Source organism: Agelaius tricolor, unplaced genomic scaffold (assembly GCF_023055355.1).
Source record: "Agelaius tricolor isolate 1412-34295 unplaced genomic scaffold, bAgeTri1.0.p SCAF_29, whole genome shotgun sequence".
In the NCBI taxonomy this organism is placed as follows: Eukaryota; Metazoa; Chordata; class Aves; order Passeriformes; family Icteridae; genus Agelaius; species Agelaius tricolor.
The window spans coordinates 1,570,950-1,595,689 of NW_027269289.1; the positions used below are offsets into that span (position 1 = coordinate 1,570,950).

Sequence of the window (24,740 nt, forward strand, 5' to 3'; positions counted from 1 at the left end):
AGGCCTTTGGAGGGAAGGGAAAGGAGGGAAGGAAGCATTGCTTTCCGGTCTCTTTGGTGAGGTTCTGAGTCATGGGCAGATCACAGGATTATTTTTCAAAATTATCTGTGCTCCAAGCTGCTTGGGGAAGAGGGAATTGGGAGTCACAAGGCTCCTGGGCATGGGGCTGGGTATGCATAGGTGAGTTGCTTCCAGTGAAAGTCTCAGCAGGGTGTCCTTTTCTTCTCTCTTGTCACATATCAGCACTGAATGATGGGCTGGGACCTGCAGGAGTAAAACCAGTTTTGATAGGAGGGATTTTGGACTTCTCTGTTGGCAGAGCCTGTGGTAATGCTCCCTTCAAGTATGTTGGTTTACACAATATTTCTCCAGTCAGCTCCATACACCCTGTGGAGCCTGCCTGAAGGGTCCTGTCTGCATCCCATCCAGTGCCTTACTCATCTCTTGGCTCCTGCTGGGCTTGGGAAGCGTCACTTGGCAGCAGACCAGGCTCAGCAGGGAGTTGCTGTTTCTCCACTGCCCTCTGAAATGCTCCCAGTTGAGTTGGTGCAGTTGCCACCTGCCTTGCTGGTTTGTTTTACAAATTCAGGGGGCATTCCCAGTTGGGAGGGAGCCACAGGATCATCTGGTCCAGCCCCTGCCCAGACCCCCCAACAATCCCACCCTGGGCATCCCTGGCAGCGCTTCCAAAGGCTCCTGGAGCTCTGGCAGCCTTGGGGATGTGCCCATTCCCTGGGCAGCCTGGGCAGTGCCCAACACCCTCTGGGGGAAAAACTTTTCCTAGGATCTGACCCAAACCTCCCCTGACACAGCTCAAGCCGTTCTCTGTGTCCTGTCACAATTTTATGGAGCTGTGAGATACAGCAAATCCACCCCAATTCCTGACTCCTGGAGAGACCTTGTTCTTATTCCCTTTGTAGGCAGAGATTCTTTTTTTCCCCCTCAAGTTTTTCTCTCTTTAAGGAAACTAAATAGAACTTAAATTTAGCCCGACCCCAATTAGCAGGATTGTGCTGGCAGAGGATGTTTGTGGAGTGTGGGAGCTGGTGGAGTGCTGCATTGCAGCAGCTGCACCGTGCCCTGGTTCCTGCCTTGGAATGTTTGGCCAGGGAGCTCCCCACAGCTCCTGGGGGTGTGACACGGGAGTGAGGGGGGAACGTGGAGCTGGGCTGCAGGAAATGCAGGGCTTGGGGAGCTGAGCATGTTCTTGAAGGGGTCAGATGGAACCACAGTGCCCTCGGGGAGCCCAGGCAGGGCTGGAGCTGCTCTGGGGGGTGGGATGGCTCAGCACCCAGCAGGAGGGGTCAGCACAGCCAGGATGGCTCAGCACCCAGCAGGAGGGGTCAGCACAGCCAGGGGGGCTCAGCACCCAGCAGGAGGGGTCAGCACAGCCAGGGTGGCTCAGCACCCAGCAGGAGGGGTCAGCACAGCCAGGATGGCTCAGCACCCAGCAGGAGGGGTCAGCACAGCCAGGGGGGCTCAGCACCCAGCAGGAAGGGTCAGCACAGCCAGGGGGGCTCAGCACCCAGCAGGAGGGGTCAGCACAGCCAGGGGGGCTCAGGACCCAGCAGGAGGGGTCAGCACAGCCAGGGGGGCTCAGGACCCAGCAGGAAGGGTCAGCACAGCCAGGGGGGCTCAGGACCCAGCAGGAAGGGTCAGCACAGCCAGGGGGGCTCAGCACCCAGCAGGAGGGGTCAGCACAGCCAGGGGGGCTCAGCACCCAGCAGGAGGGGTCAGCACCCACCAGGGAAAAGCCACTTTGCCGTTCTGTGGGTGAGGGACTCCTGAGCTGCTGCACATGAGGAGTTCCTTTACAATGTACTTTTTATTCAGATACTGCCAGGCTCATGTGGTGGGGTTGCTTGTACTGAAGAGCGTGGGGACACCATTTCTTCTTCCAAGCCTGAAGTGTTCCTGTCACTTGTTGGAAATGATCCTTTCTCCCTTAGCAATTGGACTGAAGCACAAGCCAGCCCTGGGGTCCCCCAGTGAGGTGGTGTCACAGATCCAACTCCAGAGATAATCCATCATGCAACCAGCTGTATCCACACATGATTTTGTAGGCTAATGCCGCAAGGCTTTTTTTGCACCTCTTTATGCATTTGACATTTATACATCATCAGCTTCCATCACTGGAAAAGATGCACTCACAAATGGAATTTTTAGTTCAAAAGTTTCCTACAGTGAAGGATCTATGCATGATTTTTTAATTGTTATAAAATGCCCGTGCTGTGTGGTCAGCAAGAGGCATTGACTTCTGCTGAAGATGTAAATGCCTACCAGAGGCAAAGTTCACTAACTCACCTGATCTTGCTCTGTGTCCTTCCTGTTCTTCCAGCCCTTCACATTTATTCAGAACTAATTTGGACAGGTGGGTAGAATTAAATAAAAAATGAAATGGAAGAGAATAACAGGAAATAGCAGATAGGGGATCTGCATCCCTTATGTACTGCACAGGGGCAGCAAGGGTTTGCCAGGGATGGTTTCATTCTCCTGTGCTGGTTCAGGTGCTTTTCAGAAAGGTCCATGGGAGCACCTTGGGGTTCCTGCTGACATCATGGCTTGTTTGGGGTCCTCTGGAGCTATCCATCCCTTGGAGCCATCCCTGCCCTGCTGCTGGGTAATGTATTTGCCTCTGACAATAATTTATGGCAGAGTTGGGTATAGAGGGAGCTGTTACCAGAACAGAGAAACACAAGGAATGAGATCTTGGCAGCCTCTTGGCTGGGATCTCTGGAAGCCTGGTTCCCCTTAGCTCAAGCACAGGTTTGGCAATCTGTCACCCCTTTGGCTCCTGGTATTGATGTGAGGAGCCCCTTTTACCAGCTCAGAATTGTGATTACAATAAAAGGCTGGCTTGGAATCTTTGCCATCCTGAAGGTAGCCTTGATTGGGAATTCAGGACAGATTAAATCATTTCAGTTTTTCTTGCTGTTTTAACTCCAGGAGAGTGAATGTAACCAGTTCCCATTCCCTGTTACTGCCCTGTCCCTGTCCATGGCAGGAATAGGACTGAGGGAGCTTTAAGGTCCCTTCCAACCCAAACCTGTCTGGGATTCAGTGTTTTGATGCCCCAGGTGCAATCCCTGCTCGTGATGGCTTTGCTCCAAGGTTTTCTTTTCAGAAAGGCTTTGGGATATTTGCAGAGCTTCCATGTGAAATAGCCCCTCAGTTTTTACCTGCAGCTCCATGGAGTTCTGTGACAGCCCAGCAGCCTGGTCTGTGATTCCCAGGTATGTTTGGAATTGTTATGCTTTGAATGCTTGCAGCCACATCAATGGGTTTGTTCAGGCAGTAACAACTTGTTCCTGTACAAAGGTTTATTGAAGTGCTGGTGTTGTGTGACGTGCATGTGACATTTCCCTCAGAACGGTGACATGGGCCACAGCCATTCCAGCACGGGAGGGAATGTTGGCTCTGCATGAGGCTGGGGGGGTGTTAGATGTGCTCATTCTGGGAATGAACCCCTGGGGCATTTTTGTGCTTTCAGTAGGTATTTTCAGAGTATCCAAGCTGACAAGTTCAGATGTGAACTGAAAAGTTTCAAACCTCCAAGTAGGTTCAGCTCTGGCATCCTGCTATCCCAGTTTTCCTTCTGTCTCTATTTTTAAGTATTTATATGCCTGAAGCAGTTTGTGATTAGGACACAAGCCAGAGTTCTGAAGTTTTTGTTTGCAGTTCTCTTTTCTGCTGAGACATTTCTTGTGTGACTTTGGCAAATCCCTTCAAGTCCCTGCCTCCTTTATGTTAGTTATGCTTGCAGGTGGGGATATCTGAAGGTGATTCACCTTGCCTACCCTATTCCAGGTGTTTTTTAAAAAAGGGATCGTAACTTCTCAAGTGAGCAGGAAAAACAATGCATCCTTACTCATCCAGTAATTTCTGTAATGCTCTCCTGGATACCTGCGCTTGGTTGTTTATATAGAGAGCTGCAGTTCACAAGTCAGGGGTGGATCTTGTTTCCTGACAAGGCCACCTAAGTGGGGACACTGGAAATCCTCCTGCTCTGCCTCCCTCAGTAGTATTTGTGTATCTATAAACAGGTTTCTGTCACACACTGAGGAAACACTGGCCTGTCTCAGCATTTTCACTTGCACCTGAGTCCCTGTTGTGCACAGTCCTGTGCACACACGGTGTAAATGAGGGGGAGAATGTTTTAAAGTTGCATTCTGGGGCAGGAATTGTGTGGGACATCTGTGGCTATACAACCTCTGGGATCCCAGGTAATCTTAGCCATCCCTTTCCCTCCATCCTGCTGTCCTGACTGTCCCTTTTTTAATTGAATTGGCAGTATATTGAAACCAGGCAGCCTCAAACATGCCAAAACCAGTTTCCTTTTGGTATTTCCTGATTTAGAGTAATTTTTTTTAATTCAAAATCAATCTCCAAAGGCCTTGGGCAGTCAATGGTCACAGCTGCACTCCGAGTTCTGGCCCTGAGCTGGGAACTCAGACCTGTCCCTGCCACATGTTTTTGGCCTTGGGGAACTCGTTGGTTATCTCCCATTCCATCTCCAGGCTTGTACAATCAAACTAATAACCTGTGTCTGCCCCCAAGGTGCCACAAGGTAAATTCCTAATACCCAGGAGGTACTTGGGAGATTAGGAGTGGGATATAAATATCAAGTAGTATTTATCCAAGTGCCAGCACAGCTTGGCACGTGACATCCTGTTGTGAATGTCTGTAGAAATTAAGAAAATTCACCTGTGTGTTCCCCCTGTATTTACTGTGTTCTTTGGGTTGGGTTTGCATCCCAAATCCGAACATTTCTGATGTGGAACTGTTTTGTCAAGAGTGTTTCAGGTGCCCGAAGTCCCCCTGGATGTGGCAGTGAGTGTGTCTGTGTGACATCAAAGGCAGATCCAGCAGCCTGGGGAAAAAAGGGAACGGTTGACCCAAATTGGAGATGAGTAGAGAACTCCCCTTGCTGCAGATGTGTCTCTGCTGCACAAACTAACTGGACACAAGTTGATACTTTCAAGGCCAATAGTTGTCAGTTATTTTGGGCAAATTTCCAACCACAACAGGCATTGTTGTTGCTTCACCATCTGCCCTCCGAGTTGCTGGAACTTGAGATTATTGGGTATGGGGTCATCATTACAAAGGGGTACATGGGATCCCTGTGGAGGATCCCTAGTTTGAGGGGACATCCTTGGAGTTGCTGGGCAGGGAATACAAGCCTTTGCTGCTAAAAAAGACCCAGTTTGTCTCTCCCCTTCTCCCTTGCCCTGCCTGCAGCTGCGAGGAGAGGATTCTTTGTGCTTGAGTGACCCTGAGGACAGCTGAGAGTTGAAAATTAATTTGCATTTCGAAACACTACAGCTGTGGGAAGAACAAACATGAGGAAAAATGTCACAGTCAGTACAGGAATTGCTTGTGCTCTTATCCTGCTGCTCTGAGCATGGGGAGAACTTCCCCCCCCCCCCCTCAATTTATTGGAGGGAGTGTAGTTGGTCTAAACAAAAGAGCTCCAGCACACTGGCCAAATCTGAGTATTAGTAGTGTCTTGTTGGGTATTAGGAAAAATTCCTTCACTGAAGGAGCTGTCAAGCATTGGAACTGCTTCGGCTGCCCAGGGATTTAAAAGCTGTGGGGTTGTGGCACTTGGGGACATGGTTCAGCCGTGGCAGTGCTGGGAGAGCAGTTGGACTCAATCTTAGAGGCTTTTCCAGCCTTAATGATTCTGTGATATTTTGTATTAAAACAAATTAAACCCGAGCCCTGGGAAGTGGGTGGGTGCAGCCTGCAATAGGGGTTGGCTGTACAACATCTCCATCATGGATGGCGGGCAGGCAGGATCCCCTGCAGCCCTCAGATTCCAGGCTGTCCTGGCACAGCCAGGGGAATGTTGCTCATCTGCCAGGACCTGACAGACGTGGCTAGTGACCTGCCCTACCTGCTGCAGCCCAGGGGGATTTCTGTTCCCCAGGCCTGAACTTTGCACTTTGCTTTCCACAGTCTTGGCTGAGCTGCCATAAAAGAAATCCAGCTGAGGAAGCAGAGTCCGTGCTGCTCCCTCTGTGAGCCCTGCCTGGGTCAGGGATCCAGCTCAGGGGTTGTGCTCTGCTCTGCTGTTGCTGCACTCTGCCAAGTGCAAAAGTCCCACTCCAGCTCAGAACTGTGTGCCTGGCACTGGGGCAGCTTGGACTTTACACGACTCATCACCAGTGTGGATAACGTCAGTGTGGCTCACAGCCTGGAAATGAGGGGCAGGGAGCTGAAGAATCATGGAATCCCAGACTGGTTTGGGTTGGAAGGGACCTCAAATCCCACCCAGTCACACCTGCTGCCACAGGCAAGGACTCCTTCCACTAGACCAGGTTGCTCCAAGCCCCATCCAACATGGCCTTGAACATCTTGGAAAGGAAGGAAAGTGTCTGTTTGGTTGGTCTTGTATTTCTCTTGGTGGTTCAAACATGAGGACAGAGATTTAGGAATGAGACAAAAGTGAGACAAGAGTCCTGAGAAGAGAGTCTTTTAAAGTTGGATGTTTTTCTGAATGTGCAGGGGCTGGTGGGGTCGCTGTGCCTGTGGAATGGCATGTGCAGGTACAGTGTTGTATGACACACAGCTCCTCGTGCAACAATAAAGAGAAAAGTCCTTAATCTCTCTCCTCTGCTGCTTCACACCTTTGTGTAACTAAGGCGGAGGGCAGAGCTTCAGAAATGAGAAGTTTAAAAGTCACAAGGCTGAAATATTACAGAGTTTTTATTTTTTTTTATAAAGGAAATATTTGGACAGTTTTTTGGAAAATGGCCTTGATGATCATAGAAGTCTTTTCCAACCTTAATGGTTCTAAAATTGAGTTAAAATAGGAAACTATTGGAGTAAAAGCAACTGTATTTCTTGAAGAGGGGATATTCCCTGTTAGGTTTTTACATAATCCCTCATTAATGGCAAGGGAGTTGGGATTTCTGTGGCTAATTCCAGATATTTGGAAGTTGGCAGTCTTGGCCAGGCACAGAATTCCAAGTAGGAGCTCATCCTGCTGCAGTGGCACCATTTGTGCTGTGCTGGGTGTGTGTCCTCTGCTGGCTTTTCCCCTGCCTGTCCTTCCCAGATGTTCCCAAAGGCAGCCTGGACAACCAGGGCTGAGCTTCTCCACCTGCATTTTATCTGAATGCTGATTGTTCCACTTTCTATCCTGGTGGCTCAAAACAGCCTTTAACCTTCTGTTACTCAGGTCTGGATTTTCAGTGTGTGTCCCCAGTCTGCTGGCACTGCATGCTGGTTGCCACCTTTGCTGAGGCAGAGCTGGGGGCAGTCTGTTTTCCATGCTCCTGGAGGCTGAGCTCCCTTGTGGGTTTGCTATGTGTGGAATTCAGTGAGGAGCAGCAGCCCAGGTGCTCTGGGCCATTGTCCAGCCCCAAGGCCTGGCCTGTGGGACCTGCACCCCACTGCTGTATTTTGGGAAAATGCCAGTGCCAGAGGGGGGCTTGGTGGGAGGCCTCATGCCCTGGCCTGAACAAATACTTCTGGTTCCAGTAACGTGCTAAGAAAATAAAATTAAATAAAACAAAACACAAACAAGCCTCTCAAAGCCCAGGGAGGGAACATTACAAAATATTGAAAAAGAAAACCCCACCCATCAAGATGATAGGAAAGGAAATATGCCTCATGTGAGGATGAATCAAAATGTTTTTCAGAATTAAAACCATAGAACTTCTGCTTCCTCTTAATAGCAGAGAATTAAGCAGTTAACAAGCCCTCAGAGATGCAATAAACCTTTCAAACCAGCTGAGAGATGCTCTGGAAGGACTTGAATTAATTCCTTTGGCTGCTGTGATGATGAAATGTGCTGGGGTCCCCTTTGGTGAGGCATCCACATTTCCAGCCCTTTGCATTTTGTCTCCTGGGAGCACCTGATGTTGGAGATGTTGGAGGGAAGGAGGGAGGGGTGATTGTTCCAGAGGGAGGCGTGTGCAGTGTCCACACAGAGCTGGGTGTTCCCAGGCAGCAGCTGGCCCTGCATTTTAGCTGCCTGCAGCTGAGGCAGTGACTGCACTGCTGGGAGGTTTTCTGGAGTTGCTGGCTGAAGACCCCACGGCTCAGAAAAGGACTAAAATCCCACTGAGGATCGGTGATTTTTGTTACTTGCCTGGGAATGTGGCACTGGGAAGGGCTGTGTGCTTGGCTAGATAAGCCAGGCACCAGTGCTGGGCTCAGAGGTTCCCTGAGCCAGTTCCCTGGATGGGGCTGCAGGAATGCACTGAGTGTCCCTGGCTCCCTCCTCCTGCCTTTCCCAAAGCTCCTGGGCATTGCTGGGAGCCAGGTGCTGACCCAGGTGGGCCTTTTATGGCTCTTAAAGCAAACCACGTGTGCCATGGAGTCTGGCTGTTGTAATTGCAGGAAACCACAGTAATTAACTGCCAATAATAGAACTTTAGTGTTGCTGCTGGTGCATCCTGTGAGAGGAAATCTCCTTTGGTTCCCTGCTGAGATGAGGCTGAGGTACCTGTCTGGTTCAAATCTGGGTTGTGGTTTGGGATCTGAATGCCAAAATCAGTTCCTGAACTGAGAAGTCCACCTGCAGGGGAGGGATTTCTGCAGCAGATGGACATGGTCCCTGAAAAAGTCACAGTGTGGTGTCAGAAGCTGCTGTAGGTGTTGGTCTGGGCACACTTGACATTTGCAAAATTAAGTCTTGGCTTGTGCTGTCATCCTGCCTTCTCCTTCTGAGGGAACAGTCACTGTTCCCTCCATGTGTGGATGTACATCTCTAAAATGGGTATTAAAGGGCTGGGGCTTCAAAGGGCAGAGGGAGGTTAAACACACACCCAATGGCCAGGTGTCATCTTTGTTCAGAAATCTGAAAAATGAAGTCACCATTCCAGCAAAGGCCCCTCAGGTACAATTTTAGCCCTACTTGAATTTCGGTCCCTTCTCCAACCCTGCAGAATTCCCCCAAAATATCCGTGGTGCTGGTATGGTATATTTAGCTTAAAGAACAGATTGTCCTGGTAACCAGCTGAGGAGATGCTTGGAACAAGCCCGCTGGGATCTTTTCAGGGTATGTTAATTACTCTCCACTGTGCCCAGGCTCTTCCATGACAAAAGAAAACTCGAGGCAGAGCATTGGTGCTGCAGCCCTGCCTTCCCTTGGGCTCCCCTGCCCTGCTCCACTGCTGGGAATGGGGCAGGCAGGGCAAGTGCTGTTTATTTCTCTGCCTCTTGGTGTGTTTGCTTCTTGATTTATTTGCCTGTTTATTTATTTGCATCTTGATTTACTTATTTAGCAGGCTCTGTGATTCCAGGGGACCCCTCCTGTGGTTGCAGTATGGATCATTAATGTCTTTGGGATTTGCAGCTTTAGCAGATCTTGTCACAGCACTTCCAAGCTTGGGAAAACTCCTTTGCCCAATCCTCTGGGACTGTTGCATGTAGGAAATGCTACTGAGGGGGGCTGAGCCCTGTGCAGGTCACTGGTGAGATCTGTGACCTCTGGCCCATTGTAAGGGATGGCTGTGGGACAGACATGCAGGGACATCCCACTGGGTCTTGGTTCAGGTCTGTCTGGCAGTCTGGGGTTTCTTCTCCCACAGGGGACAAACACCACTGGCTGTGTCAGCACACAGAGCCCTGTCCTTGTCCTTTGCTGCACAGGATGGAGCTGTGCCACCTCTGCTGCCCTGCACAGGTCACACCTGGGCCCCACTCATCTCCCTGTGCCTTACAATGCACACTTCAGCCCTTTCTGGCCACTGCTTGAGTAGGATAGGACTCCTTCCCTGTCCCTTTCCAGCCTTAAAAACTTCCTCCTTCAAGAGGTGTTGAATCTTTTTGAATAAAGGCTGAAGTGTTGTCCTCCAGAAGTGTTTTGGGACACTATGAAAATTTCAGGCCTCGTGTTCCACCTGCTCTGCTCAGATCTGTCCTTGTGGGTGATTGATGGACATGCCCCCAGCATGCTCTGGGTGTGTGTTCACTGGGAACCTCTTGCCTTTCCCAGCTTTCCCAGGTTCAGGGTGTGTCTGTTGGTTCCATCAGCTGTGGTCTTCTTTGGAGCTCCCTGATGCTGAGGTAGCCCAGGGCTTCACCTCCACTGGTTTTTGTTCCCCAAAAAGCAGCACTTGATTCCCAGGGCTCTTGGCTTAATTTACAAGGGCTCTGCTTCCCTCAAAGTCTGCCCTGCTCATCCCTGGGAATATAACACTGGAGCCTGGCTGGCTCACTTCTGTCTCTAGGTGCCTTGGAGCATCCCAGGTGCAGGGTCTAATCTGCTCCTGCTGAGCCTGTGGCTGATGTGCTGCAGGATTTACAGCTTTCACTGTGTCCTATGCTCCAGTGTGCAGCAGACATGCCCTTATCCTGGATATCTCTGCTGATTTCCAGGGAGCCATGTGAAATGAGCCTTTCCTCCAGCTGTGAGGGTTTACTGCAGGCTGGGGAAGCAGCCTTGTGGAAGCTGGGGGGAGCATCCAAGTGCAGCAGCACTTGGGAGCACACTGCCTGGCAGATGGCATTTGCTGTGGTGTAAGGGGATTTGCCACATGTCCTGCTCAGCATCGGTGTCACGTGGCACACTGATCAGACCTGGCATCTAAAGAACACACTGAGATCAGCAGAGGAGCTGCTGCAAAGAGCTGGCTGGCAGGGGGATCCCAGCTCTTTCCATGAAGGTTTGCTGATGCTCACAGGAGCTCGATTCTGGTTTTCTCTCTGTGTTCAGGGCAGTTTTAGTGTCTTTTGTAAATCCAGTGATTTGCTGCTCCTCATGGATGGACACACAGCTCCAGCACTGGATGTGCATGAGCCTGGGAAGCCAGCTGGAAGGAATGGGGTGGTGAAGCGGCTGCAGTATTAACTTGACACCTAATTATGTCCCCTGGGCTGATTTTTCCATTCTGTCATGCCCTGCTCTGTCTGCACTTTCTGTGAGTGTGGGGTGCTGTGAAGCTCTCCATATCCAGCCATGCTCTGGCAGACATTTAAGATGAAATTATCAGTTGTAAAAGCTCTCCTGTCTGTGCCACCAAAAGTAGCATCTCCCTGATGTATATATTTCCTTAAACCAAGCAGGATAGGTTAATTCTGTATAGATTTGAAAGACAGTATTTATTCCAACTCTTCTGGAATGGGATTTCACACCACAGTTCCCATAGGAGTTGCCATGGAACCTTCACTGTCTCTGACCAGAACTGGCTTTTTATGACCTGATTCATATTCTGGCATTCCCTTGTTGAAGCAGGAACACCTCTGACCAGTTTCCACATCGACTCTGAAGTTAAATTTCCTACAGGCTTTCTTCCCTAAGGAGGAGCTGAAGCCAGGGCCCGGGTGGGAGCAGTTAATGGCAGCTGCCAAGAGCACAGGTCTGTACTAACCGTGGCTGTCGTTGTTCAGTGCCCCAGGTCCTCAAGAGCTGCACGGAGTTCATCGAGAAGCACGGCATTGTGGATGGGATCTACCGGCTCTCCGGGATCGCCTCCAACATCCAGAAACTCCGGTAAGGGCCTGCCTGGGGGCAGGGCACAGCCTGGCTTCCTCTGCAGATTCATCCTGCAGGAAGCTTCCCTGCAGGATAAAGCATAAGGATCCTGGTGTCACTGTGCTGCCATCTTCCATTTCTGTTCTTTCTCTCTCCAGGAGCCCTTTGGAGCAGCCAGTGTTTCTCCCTGCTGCCTTGGGCTCCTGGCTTACCAGCAGTTAATTGGGAATGTGCAAAGGATGCATGCCTGAGTCTGGTGGGGGGCATTGCTGTGCTGCACAGGGAAGGGCCAGGAGTGTTCTGGTTAGGAGCTGTTCCCACCACAGCAAACTTCCTTTCTTCTTTCATGAGCCTGTTGTCCTCCTGTCGTTTGGTGTAGAATGTTGTGCTGTGGAGCATTGATGTGCTGAGTGGATGGGACTCACCAGCACTGCTCCTGGGCCCACAGACTGGCCAAGGCAGCACAGGGCTATTTGCCATGGGCAGAGTATCTTTTTTGTACCAGCTATCCCCCAGTTCAGTGGGCAGGTTTGAGCTGGTACAGGGACTGTTCAAACCCTTGGATGGATGGGTTTGTTCTGGTTCAGATTAATCCTGTTCCTTTATTCCCTATTTTGCCTTGTGCTGGACCATCCATATAATCTCTGCCCTAGTCCATTTTTTTCCTTTTGTGTTACCAAGACCACTTTCTCCTTCATTGTGTATCAAGGTGCTTTAAAAATGGTTTTCTAAAATTGTAATGGCATCGTTCCCTGTTGTAGTGCAGAGAATGAAGTGACAGCCTGTTTTCCAGGTTTCTGAGATGTTCCAAAAACAAAAGGAAGGGAGTACATGGCATAACTTATTGACACTGTCCTGTTCATGTAAATCCCTACAGATTTTGAGTGTTTGATGAACATAAGACACATCTTGCTGCAGTTCCCAGCTGTATAAACAGGGCATTAGGCTCATTCCAAAGCTGGGGCTGCAGTATCCTTATAAATGAATCACTGTGCTTAGATTTCCCATAGAAGATCTGGATCTCCTGGATTTAAAAGGCTTTTTGGTTGGAGAGAAGGTTAGAGAATTTATTCCCCATGGGAGATTTCCATGGGACAGATATTGGCTCTTCAGTAGGGCAGTAGCTGCCTTTATTTGGCAGGTGGGCAAACAGCCACCGTTGATTTGGGGTGTTGATCCCTGTATCCTGGTATCCTGGCTCTTTTTGCGAGGCTGTGGAGTTGTTCTTCACCTAACAAAATCTTCCTTTGGGTCAGAAGGAATAACATGTAGCTCTGGAACCAGCCAGTGCAGACAGGAGGAGGATTGAATGTGGTGGGGCATTCCTCTCTTCCCTCCATATTCACTTCTGCAAGGGAACATTTGACAGAGTGTGAGCTTTTCTCCTAGGAAAAACCACTGGAGTAAGGCAGGATATGGGCAGGGAGTTTGAGCCAGGGCTGAGTGTGTCTGTGTGGGGTGGGCTGGTGCCTTCCTGGGCTTTCTGTAGAGCCAAACGCAGGAGCTGAGTTTCTGTCCTAGATGTGAGCAAGGGATGAGTCAGAAGGTGCCTGTGGAAATGGTGTTGCTGGACACTGGGCATGTGGAAAATTGAATTCTTCCTTTCCTCCTCTACTGTCTTCAGGGTGAGGAAGGGATGGGCTGTTCACCCTCAGAAGGTGGGGACCACTCCTGCCCCTTTTCTGGTGGGAGTGAAAGGCTTCCCATGAGCAGTGTCCATGTCCAGGGATGGAAGGAGTCCATCCTGATTCCAGGAGGGCTCAGCTACAAACACACCTGGAGCCCTGGGCATGTTCTGCTCTTCAGGCAGGGTGAGCTCAGGGGTTGTGTGACCCTCTGGGCACAACCTGCCAGCTTTGGGTAGGGGACAGGACAGGGACAGGGATGGGCCACTTCACCCAGCCCACTCACTGTGGTTGCAGTGCTGGCAGGATGAGTCCCCATGGCTGTGAGCAGCCTAAAGACTCTGGCAGGGACCCCAAGGTTCTCCAGCTCCCAGAGCCTGGCTCACAGCTCTCATCGCCCTGGAGTGTCCTGCTAATTGGAAACAGCACTTCCCAGCATATATGCCAGCAGCAAGCCAGCCCTCAGCCTTCTGAGCTCAGCTTTTATTTCATAAACATTGGTGATTGGGTTTTTTTTCTCTCTCTGAAAACCAAGGGAGTGCTATGGGGTTTTCTTCATGTGGTTCCTGGCTGTCTTCTCCCTGTAGCAGAGGCAGGCTCAGCTCACCAGCTCATCCCCCAGGAATTACGGCACTCACTGGTTTCCATGTGCTGCTGATGGAAGTGCTGCTGGCAGGGCTTTATCATTGCCATTTCCAGGCCTTTGAAATGCAGAGGGACAGCAGCTCTCATCATTCCTATGGGCAATCCCAGTCACAGCCCTTGGGAGTTAACTTGTGGTCTTGGAAGATGTTCTCTGGAGACTTTGCGAAAAGCCCTGATGCAGCAAAAGGGATTGCAGCCAGTTGGTTGTAAAATTAACTGAAAATGCTTTATTAGAAAAAGGAAAAGTCTCTTTTTTGAAAAATATCCCCGCTGGCTGCCCCACAGTCGTGGGTCATGTGGTTTTGGTGACTAAGTGTTTATTTTTTCCTGTAAATCAGGAAAACCTTGCTGTAATTTGTGCTGGGTTTGATTTCATTCCTCCTCCTCAGAACCCTTTACCCATTTCTCCGTTCTCATTTGCCAGCCACGAGTTTGACTCCGAGCAGATTCCTGACCTGACCAAGGACGTTTACATCCAGGACATCCACTGTGTGGGCTCCCTGTGCAAGCTGTACTTCCGAGAGCTCCCCAACCCCCTGCTCACCTACCAGCTCTACGAGAAGTTCTCTGTGAGTGTCAGGCAAATGTGGGGCACTTTTCCCCCTTCAGTGGGCCTTCAGCTGGTAGAGCAGAGAAATCCTGGAAGCTGGACCTGCCTTCCACACACTTCCCTCTCTGTCTGCTCTGCCTCAGTTGGGGTTTTTAGAGCCATCAGAAGGGTGTGTCACCAGAATTGCCAGCCTGACACTGTGCTGCCCACACTTCTGATTCCACCCTGCCATTCCAGGAGGGGCTGGCAGTGCCCTGGGGTCTGAGGGACCTTTTCCGTGTCCCCTTTAAGTCACTCAGAGGTGCCTTTGTCCCCTCTGCCACACTGTGTTGGTTCCACTTGAGGGGCCACAGCAGATGGTCCCTGGCACAACTCCCATGCTTTGCAGGAATTCCCCTCTCGTTTGCCATTTCCCAGGAATTGGAAGCAAATGCTGCTCTGAGCTGAATGTCTTCTGCAGAAATTCTCTGTGCCATTAACATGCCCCAGGTCATGGCTTACTTGCCCTTCCTTACATGATCCATATGCTGCTCTGTCCCCAAGACAGAATCCCCCTACCTAAGGGGGAGAAGAGCAACAAAACCCAACTGACTGCCAAGGCTGGGGATTTATTTGCAGCTAAATCCTTTCCTGCCTCATTCCAGGATGCTGTTTCTGCTGCTACAGATGAGGAAAGGCTGGTTAAGATCCACGATGTGATCCAGCAGCTGCCTCCTCCCCACTACAGGTGAGTGCAGCCTTTGGGGCGTGGGCATTTTGTGAGAGGAATTCTGTAATTCCAGTTTCCCTCTCAAGACAGCCACACTGTGCCTCTGCATATTGAAATGGTTATGGCTGTCAAAAGTTGGTTTATATTTTAATTAGCTCCTTACTAAACGCTGTCCACTAAACATGGTCTTACTTCAGGTCCTTAGAAACTCCATCTAGGAGGGAAATAGGAGCTTGTTATGTCAGAGTAAGGAAACAGTTTTATTGTAGGGGGGTACAATACCAGTGCTAAGAGCACTTTAAAAAGAAGTGAAATATAGCCAAAAAATTGCTCAGGCCTTCAGCCAAACTTGGTCAACTGTATTTTGTCTCCAGTTTACCCCTCCCTGCATTAATAGTAATTAGCAAATAACAACAATGCTCTCAGAATAACTGATGTAATTAATTATATTAGTGTAATGTATTAGAGTAGCATAATATGGTGTTTAAAAATCACCAATTAAAATACTATATTCAAGCTAATTAGTAGTAATAAGAAATTGTGCTATATAGTAATGAGTCTTGACTTAGAACAACATTTTAACAGTCTTTAGTATTAAAAATTATGGCAGGGTATGGTGAAAAGGTATCAGACAAATTGGCATTGATGATTGGCTTTAACAGCTATATAGAATACTGTATGTTAATGAGACTTTAATAGTAATAACTAGTGATGCATGGTATGCAGCATTCACTAATTGTGAATTGTAAGTGGTAGAAATAGCTAATGACAACATATGGTGGAAGTTATTTACAGATAGGCAACTATTTTAATTGGCTGGGCCAGCTCCCCTGATGTGTCCCAGTGGTTTAGGTAAGTGACCATTTGGGGTGAATGCAGGCAGTATTTGGCTATTGATGCCTAATTAGAATATTTCATTACAATCATCAATTGATTTTTGTAATGTATGTTAATGTATGTTAATCTACAGGTGAAGTCAGAATTCTGGTCTGAGGGGTCAGGTGTAACACATGAGGACGGCTACTGATAACTATTTATAGTCATTTCTGCCAATAAATGTTTTAAGTTTCAGTTACTGTGATGTGTGGTGATTAGCTGGACAATTGCAATGCTGTAATGAGTGGTATAAATAACTAATTATAAAAGTTAACTGGGATTTAACTGATGTGTTATAAACTACAACTGTGTTACTTGCTCTTCAAATAAGGTTGGCTAGTTGGTGCAACAGCTGCTGCTTCTAGTAACTAATTTCAATATTGATGTTAATTGAGGGGGTGTGGCCCTTTAAAAAATAAACTGATCTCTTTCTTTTCCTTTTCATTCACCTTTTCCCCTGAAATGATTTTTAGTTTATGGGGCTGGTTAAACTGGGTTCTGGTACCAGCAGCATGTGAGTCTCAGAGAGGGGGCACAGCCAACAGCAGGATGTGGAATGTTGTAGGTCACAGGGTGCTGCTCTCCTTTCCTGGGGTTTGCTTGGAAAAAGGAAAAAACACTTCATTTTTCTGCTGCTCAGTGATGAGAAGTTGCAGGCAGGAGGTGTCTGTTTGGTTTCCAGACAGAGCCATTTTCTTTACTTCCAATCTTGTCTATTTGTGGAATTTTGAGCCCCAAAACACCCTCTCTGTTCCATCTCCCTTCCCCCCAAAAAGAATAGGCTGTGAGACAGACACAAACCAGAGGCACCAGGAGGGTTCAGCAGCATTTTCACTGCCACCTCCTGCTCCCTCCTCCCTAGTATATATCAAACTTAATATACAAATCCCACCATTTTTTAATATGAACAGAAACCTCTGAAGTTTAACCTTCTATCTGCCTTACCAGCCCTGAGAAACCTACAGCCAGTATTTTCATTGTTCTGGGGTGTCTAAATCAATACTCCCCCATCCCAGGATTAGCATTCCACATCCTTCCCCACACATCCCTGAGCAGCCCCTCACAGCTGTCACACACCTGCAAAGGGTTTTTCCTGGAACTGTCCTTTCCTTGAGCCTGGACCAGTCAGGAGAGACTCCCCTCAGCCCAGGCTGTGTCAGCATTGCCAAAGCCAGCTCCACGGTGGGGCTGAGGGGAACGAATTCAGCATTCCTTTCTGGGGGCTGTCAAATCACAAGGAAATAATGAGCTGGGTTTGTGCTGTGGATCACAGCCTGGCTTTGCTCAGTGGTGCTGAACATTTGCCTCTCTCCTGTTTTCCAGGACACTGGAGTTCCTAATGAGACACTTGGCTCGTCTGGCTGATTATTGCTCCATCACAAATATGCACACCAAGAACTTGGCCATTGTGTGGGCTCCAAACCTCCTCAGGTACTTTGGGATTTTCCCATTTCAATAGAATATAAATGTTTACATTTATAAGCAACAGATACTACAGAAAATCCCAGCTTTCAGCAGCTGGAAAGAGCTCTTCCTCTCTTCACTAGTGCACTCTTCACCTCCTGTAAAATATGGGAAATTATTCTAAGCAGGATTTAAGATTGGCTGGCAAGTTCCTGACCTCGTGATACAAAACAGCCCCTGTGTTATCCTGTCACACACAACACAGTTCCACTGGCTGCAGTCTTGTCAGTAGTAACAAGGAAGAATTCCCTGAACCCTCTTTTAGAGGATAATTTCTCTTCTCTTGGTTAGATGAGACTGATGTGTCCTTGATCATCCAGGAGAATTTCTACAGTGGCATCACTGATTTCCCACTGCATAAGTCTCTAGAGTCTAATTTGACAACTTTTGGCTGCAAGAATTCAAACTTACAGAAATTGACTTGGATAAATCTGTTTTGAATCTGGATGATAGGGCACTTTAATGGTGTAACTAAAAAATTTTGCTTTAAAAGAAAAAAATATTATCCTCCTGCCCTTTATTGTACTGATTTCTCACCTGCTGTTGTTACCAACCTGAGAAATCTGAGTGTGCAGTTCATCATGGAATCCCAGAAGGGTTTGGGTTGGGAGGGATATTAAAGCTCATCTAGTGCCACCCCTGCCATGGGCAGGGACACCTTCCCCAGGTTGCTCCAAGCCCTGTCTGATCTGCCCTTGGACACTCCCAGTTCATGCAGGTGGGCTTCTCTTTCTGGCAATTCTCCCACAAGCAGTGGAGTGACCTCATGTTTGAGTTTGCCTTGGTGAGTCCTGGAGCATTCACTCAGTAGGATCAGGTGGAGACACTCCCTGCTTGGGGGAAAATCCTCTTAGAGGCCACAGCAGGTTTATACAACAGCACTGCCTTAAACTGTGCCAGTCATGGCAATGAGTTAACAAAAAGCTCTTGATTTTGGCTGTTCAGCGTATTAACCTCAATTCAGACCTCTCCCACACTCCCTTTTCCTCCCAGCCCAGTGTTCTTCTTGCCCCATCAATAAGGCTTGAACCTGGATCTGAAGTTTGGCCATAAATCCCCACAGTCAGTGATCATTTGTGAACGTTGCTGAGATTTAACCCCACAAGTGCCCTGAAGGCCTTTGTGGCTGAGCCCCAGGCCCTGCAGCCCCACAGGTGCCCAGGCCTCGCCCAGCAGGAGCCTCTTCCCTGTGCTGTGTCCCTCTGCAGGTCCAAGCAGATCGAGTCCGCCTGCTTCAGCGGCACGGCCGCCTTCATGGAGGTGCGGATCCAGTCGGTGGTGGTGGAGTTCATCCTGAACCACGTGGATGTGCTCTTCAGCTCCAAGCTCAGCTCCGTCATCCGCGAGGGGGCAGGTGTGTCTCGGGCTGCTTCCCTCGGGCAGGAGCAGCAGCCATGCACGGCTGAGCTCCTCTGGGACATGGACGTGGCTTTTAGCTTAACCTAGAGGATACATTCTGGGTTGGGATGCCAGAACCCAGACAGAGATGGCCTGCTTCTAGAAATTGCTGTCAGTACCTTTCTTAAAAGCCACAGATGCCCCACAAGAATGCAGACATGAATGTTTTCTACTTCTATGTTCTGCCACTGAGAAATTGCAAGGAATCATTTAAATCTTTGTCTCTCTTGCTCCCTCTCCTTTTTAAAACCATCTTTTCTGCTGCTCCTGCATACTTACCCATTGGAGCTAAGTCTGTCTGCCCTCATCCCTACCTTAGAACACAAATAGAACAAGCTGGTGTAAAGCAGTCTCTCTGCATTCAGTCATGTTGAGGCTAAGAAACTGAAATCTTGCACTTGCTCAGGCTGATGTTGCTTTAGGATGAGGAATGAAGCTGGAGCACCTGATATGTCATCCAGCCTTGGAGCCTACAAATTCCCTTGAGTAGCTGAGACCATGTTATCTTTTCCATTGAGAAAGAGCAGAGCTGCACCAGGAGGAAAGTTTACTCTCTGTGTTAGTATGGCTGCCACAAGCTCTTCCTGCTCCTAAGCAGCATTAAGGCTGCACCATCTGCCTTGATAACCTGCCTATGCCTGAAACATGCACAGCTGCTGCAGTTAGCACCACCTGGGGACTGCAGAGAGCTGTGTTTCCACTGTATTTGCTGCTCTCTTCTTTTAAACAAACCCTACATCTGCTTAGGCTGGCAGAGTTGATCCAAGTCCAGCTTTTTCTCCTACTGTAGTGCAGTTCTAAGTCCATGGAAGCCAGAGGTTAGCTTGGCTGAGCAGTGCCAGCCCCAGCAGGCTGACTCTGCCAGGGGAAGGAAGATAAGCATGCTCAGAATCCCAGCCAGATGATTATCCAGGCTTAGAATGGCCCATGTAAATTCAGCTAATTGTTTAATGACTTGGTCATTTGCATTCAGTGGCTTTGACACAGACCTGGCAGGGAGCAGGGTCAGGCTGTTGGGTTGGCTAAGTGCAGGAGTTCTGCATTCCAGAACGGCTTCCTGGGAGCCTCTGGGTGTGAGCACAGCTCCTGCACCCACTGGTGAGAGGGGCAAATGGTGCTGCCAAACCTGTTTTAACCCAAACTTGACCCAGGACAGCTGAGTGATGTTTACAGCTCCTACACCCCCCCACAGACTCTGCATCCTTCACACAGAGCTGTGCTGCTCCAGGGACAGCCATGGAACTGGACCAAGCAGGATATTCTGCACTGATACAACTCCCCCAAAGCCTGAACTCACCTGGGAATCACCCTAGAAACACCTGTACCAGAGGCAATGGCAGACACAAGGAGAGCTGCTCCTACAACAGACTCCCTGTAATCTCTCCACTGAAGCTGTCAGCAGCAGGAGGCAGCAGCAGCTGCTTTCAGATTTTGGACATTTATCACCAAAACCAGGCACAAGCTCTAAAGGCCACAGGCAGGCCACACAGCAGATTCTGTTTGCTGTGTCCAGGTTTACTTTGGCTCGTAGCAACTTCAGTCACACGTGGCATTTCCTGCTACACCGAGGTGAAATCTTGGAATGACCCAGACAGGCTTTATACAAAGGAAAAACATCATTTTCTTTACAGGCTCTTGCATACAGATGAAGGAAAGTGTGTCACAAAGGTTTCCATCCTACCTGCTTGCCTCTGCTTTTTCTTTTTTTTAATACACTAAGCCATCATTCTTTTAGTCATCAACATATCTGTGACATTGTGATCGCATTTTGTCCACATCTTTCAATGGCTGGGATAACAAATGTTCAGAAAAACACAGCACCTCCCTAGACACACAGAGCTGAGCTTTGATCTCTGCACTGCCTTTGCTGACTCTCCCTGTTGCCTGTGGTTTTCCCTTGCAGGGCACAGCTCTTTATCCCGGCCCAAGTCTCTGCTGGTGTCCTCCCCCTCCACGAAGCTGCTCACGCTGGAGGAGGCTCAGGCACGGACACAGGCCCAGATCAACTCTCCCATCGTGGCAGACAGCAAGTACATCGAAGTGGGAGAAGGCCCAGCAGCTTTGCAGGGGAAATTCCACACAGTCATTGACTTCCCATCTGAAAGGTAGAGACAGGTTTCCTCTCCAGCGTGTGTCATAACGGTGTTATTTTGAGTACAGCAGGAATTTGCTTATACTGACTTGAGACTTGTTATATATGTAAATATTGTGGCCAGTTTTCCACCTGCTTTTGACTCTGGGAGGATTCAGCTCGTATCAGTGGTGTTGGTTTAGCCAAATAATTTGTGCTCCACTCCCTCTTGTTTTCACCAGGGATATCATTTAATGTATAAATCCATGTTGTCTGTGATGCAGAGATGCCTGGACCAGTCACACACAGAAATGTAAACAGGGTGAACACCTGCAGATGTTGGGGTTTTCCAGGACTAAGTGCTCTTCACAAATCCAGGTTCCCTTGAAATGGAGCAGTTGGACAGGCTCAAGGACACTGGAAATTAAATATGGTAGTGGAGGAGACTAAGGTGGTTTTAAAGCAGGAGTGAGAGATGCTTTTGAACACCTTTATGGCTGCCCAGCTTCCCAGAGAACTGGGGCTTCTTCCAGAAAATTCATCCCTTGGCTGCTGGACTGGACAAGGAAGAGCCTTTCCTCACCTGCACTGCAGCTGCTTTGTGGAGTTTGAGGGAATTTACACAGCAAGACTTTAGGGCTGAGCTGGAAGAAAGAAAACATCCTCAGCTGGGAAAAGAGGGAGGTTCCAAGCAGAAACCTGGAGTTACTGAGCAGAAAGCAGAGTGCTGATAACAAGCAGCCAGGATTGAGCTGCAGCCCACCCTCCATCCGTGTGTTCCATTTTCTCTCCCCAGGAAAAGGCCTCCCAGCAAGATGAAGAAGTCTCCAGTGGGGAGCTGGCGTTCCTTCTTCAACCTGGGAAAATCCTCCTCCGTGTCCAAGCGCAAACTGCAGCGCAACCCCAGCGAGCCCTCGGAAATGAAAGCCATAGCCCTGGCAGGTGAGGCCCCCTTCCAAAACCCGCGGTTGTCAGCAGTGCAGAGTGATGTTTCCAGCGGGCTTTTATCTCCTTCTAGTGTCCAAGCCGTGCATGACACCTTCAGTAGCTCTTCTTTCCAATGGATCTCGGGCAGCTCTGGAGCCTGCCAGGGCTCATAGCTCTGTGCTTTGCTTGGAACAGCTTTGGAAAGATAAGATGTGGCTGCTGCTATCACAAGTCACAGGATAATTCCTTCTGACACTCTCATTATGAAATGAGAATACAGTTCTCATTCCCGTTGCTGCTCTCAGAAGAAGAGGGAAAGGCACCTTCCCACAAACACATTCCCTCCAAAAGCTGTACCAGAGTACCCAGAGAAGGCAGCCAACAACCGTTTGTAGTCACAGCCAGATTATGTAGGTGGAATTCTCAACCTTTTCCATATATAATTTTCTGTTTCTTTCCAAACTTAAAAATAGCAACAACATGTTTTTGCAGTAAAACACATCACAAATCCCAAAATATGGGCCTGGGAGAACTTTTATCCCCTCATCTCCGAAGGTCGATCTTTAAATTCTTACCCTCACAGCCTTCACACTCGCTTATGATGCCCTTCAGGACTGTCTGAGGAGACTGAAATTATACTTGTTTGGTGCCCATAAAACAGGGTCTGAAATATTCCTTCCTTCCCCCTTTTTGAGGGGTTTTACTTGTGGGAAATTGTTTCCCATCCTGTCACCTGCAGCAGTCATCGCTTGGGTTGGTCACTGTTTGCCGGTAAAATGAGAATCAGAAACCCACCTTCAAAACAAGATTACTCTCCAGACAGTGATGTTGGTGCTAGAAATGCATTTGTGTTTTTCCTGCCACCGTTACCCAGCTAAATGGAAACCCCTTTCCTAACTGATCCCTATGTGGTTCCTTCCTTCAGGAGGACGAGGAGACAGTGGGACGCTCCGCTCGGCCAAGAGCGAGGAGTCCCTCACCTCCCTGCATGCTGTGGATGGTAAGGCAAAATCCTACCTGCACTTCCAAGAAATGGGCATTAAGGGAGGCACTTTGACATCTCTGGCTGTAGATATTTAACAGGGCAGGTTTTCCACTGCTCCAGGGGAAGCTGAACTTGCTAAGTAATGAAGCAGCTTTCTGCTCCCAGCACAGATGAGTCTTACAGAAATGCTCTTCATGGCTTTTCCTGCTTTTAAGGTTTAAAAAAGCAAACCTCTTGCTCTGGTGTAGTTGACGCTGCTTATGTTCATTCCTTGGCTCCTCCCCTTGCTATTTCAAGGTTGACATAACAGCATTGTGGAGGAAAGTGCTCTCTGAGAAAGGCCTTCAGCACATTCAAAGTGTCTTTGTGCTCACAGCTTAGTTTCACACTAAATCATGCCTGGCAAGTGCTGTAACAGAGTTTAAGCAAATGGAATAAGCAGTCACTGCCAACGATGTTACTTTGTGTGCAGAGATTACCAGGGGAGCCTCTCGCTGCCTTAGGACTGCTCTGACCACCCCCACCCCCGACTGGGCCTGGCCTCCTGGGCAGGAGGTCTTGTCACTGACCCATGGTGTCTCCTCACTTCCAGGTGAATCCAAACTGTTCCGGCCCAGAAGGCCCAGGTCCAGCAGCGATGCCCTGTCTGCCTCCTTCAACGGGGAGCTCCTGGGGAACATGAACCGCTGCAACTCCTACGACAACCTCCCCCATGACGACAGCGACGGGGACGAGGGGCTCATCCACGTCCCTGCCCTCATCTCTCCCCGCTCCTCGGAGGACGTGGACCTCAGCCCGCCGGACATCGGCGTCGCCAGCCTGGACTTCGACCCCATGTCCTTCCAGTGCAGCCCCCCCCAGGCAGAGTCCGAGTGCCTGGACAGCAGCACCTCCCTGCTGGAGTCCGTGGATACCAATAAGGAGAAGCCAAGCCTGCTCAAGAAGGATTTAGAATCAGGTAGCCAGTCCCAGACCCCAGGCAGTGCCACAAGCTCTGAGCCAGTGTCCCCTTTCCAGGAGAAGATGAGTCCCTTCTTTACGCTGGACCTGAGCCCCACGGAAGAGCAGGCCTGCAAACCCCTCAGCTTCTCACCCAAGACAGCCCGAAAGCCCATCAAATCTCCACCACTGAGCACAGAACCAATGTCCTTTGCGCTACCCAGCCGTGTGCCAGAGGCCATGGGAGGAGTGCCCAGCACATCCAGGAACTCCTCTGCTTCCAGCTGGAGCAAAGAGATTGGCATCACTGAGATCACAAACAGGTCCCCAACCCAGATGTCCTTGCCCCTGAAAAACAGTGAAACAGGAACAGGGGAAGGAGCCCACCAAGAGCTGCAGCATCCCCAGCTAGTGACTGCTTGCAAAGCAGAGTTGCCAGAAGAAGGGGAGAGAGCCATGCCAAGCAGTCAGAATAAGACTGTACCCAGTGGACACACCCAGCCAGGTACAGTGCATTTTCCTCCATTCTTTCTTTAAGTTCCAAAGGGGAGCTGCTCTCAGAACCGTCCTCCTCTGCGTGCCTTTAGGAGAGGGGATTGCCCGTCAGTTCTGGTCACGAGTGTCTTGCAGGGCTGTGCAGATCAGTAAAGTCTTAACCTCTGCCTTCTCCCTACATCACACAAATCTCGGATAATTTCCATAATGCTTTATATTCCGCTTTTTTTTCCCCATCCTCTCATACGTGAAAATCTCTAGCATGTCCTTCTCAATCATTTCAGCCAATAGACCATCTAAGACTTTTCCTTTTTTAAATTAAAAATCTGCCAACACTCGAAGAAGGGACCTTTCCGCCTAAAACCTTATGATCAAAATTGTGTAAGGGTATCTCATTCTCTGCTACCTCCTTCCTACCTCTAGAAATGCAAGAGGAGCCTTTAGACAATCTCTTGGGTTTTTTCCTCTTTGTGATGAACTGCTGTGCTGTCGAGCAGTGTTTGCCTGTGAGACACAAGTGTTTCACATCAGAAGGAGCTGCCACTGTGAAAGTGTGGAGAGCATCTATTTTTTTATAATAGTCGTTAAGGTCACTCTCCTTATTGGGTAACATAAAATCACTCTCTCT

General features: G+C 49.2%; 1 protein-coding gene across 6 annotated transcripts in view; it reads left to right on the top strand.

Moving 5' to 3' along the window:
• Positions 1-24,740, top strand: part of ARHGAP32 (Rho GTPase activating protein 32) — a 238,606-nt gene that overhangs the window by 205,464 nt on the left and 8,402 nt on the right. For all 6 annotated transcript variants that reach the window (XM_071449843.1, XM_071449846.1, XM_071449840.1 and 3 more), the window contains 9 exons: positions 11,344-11,446; positions 14,123-14,267; positions 14,893-14,975; positions 17,157-17,264; positions 18,506-18,651; positions 20,599-20,800; positions 21,563-21,708; positions 22,619-22,693; positions 23,271-24,122. In XM_071449843.1, the coding sequence (XP_071305944.1) occupies positions 11,344-11,446; positions 14,123-14,267; positions 14,893-14,975; positions 17,157-17,264; positions 18,506-18,651; positions 20,599-20,800; positions 21,563-21,708; positions 22,619-22,693; positions 23,271-24,122 (1,860 nt within the window). The remainder of the gene's footprint in view (positions 1-11,343; positions 11,447-14,122; positions 14,268-14,892; positions 14,976-17,156; positions 17,265-18,505; positions 18,652-20,598; positions 20,801-21,562; positions 21,709-22,618; positions 22,694-23,270; positions 24,123-24,740) is intronic.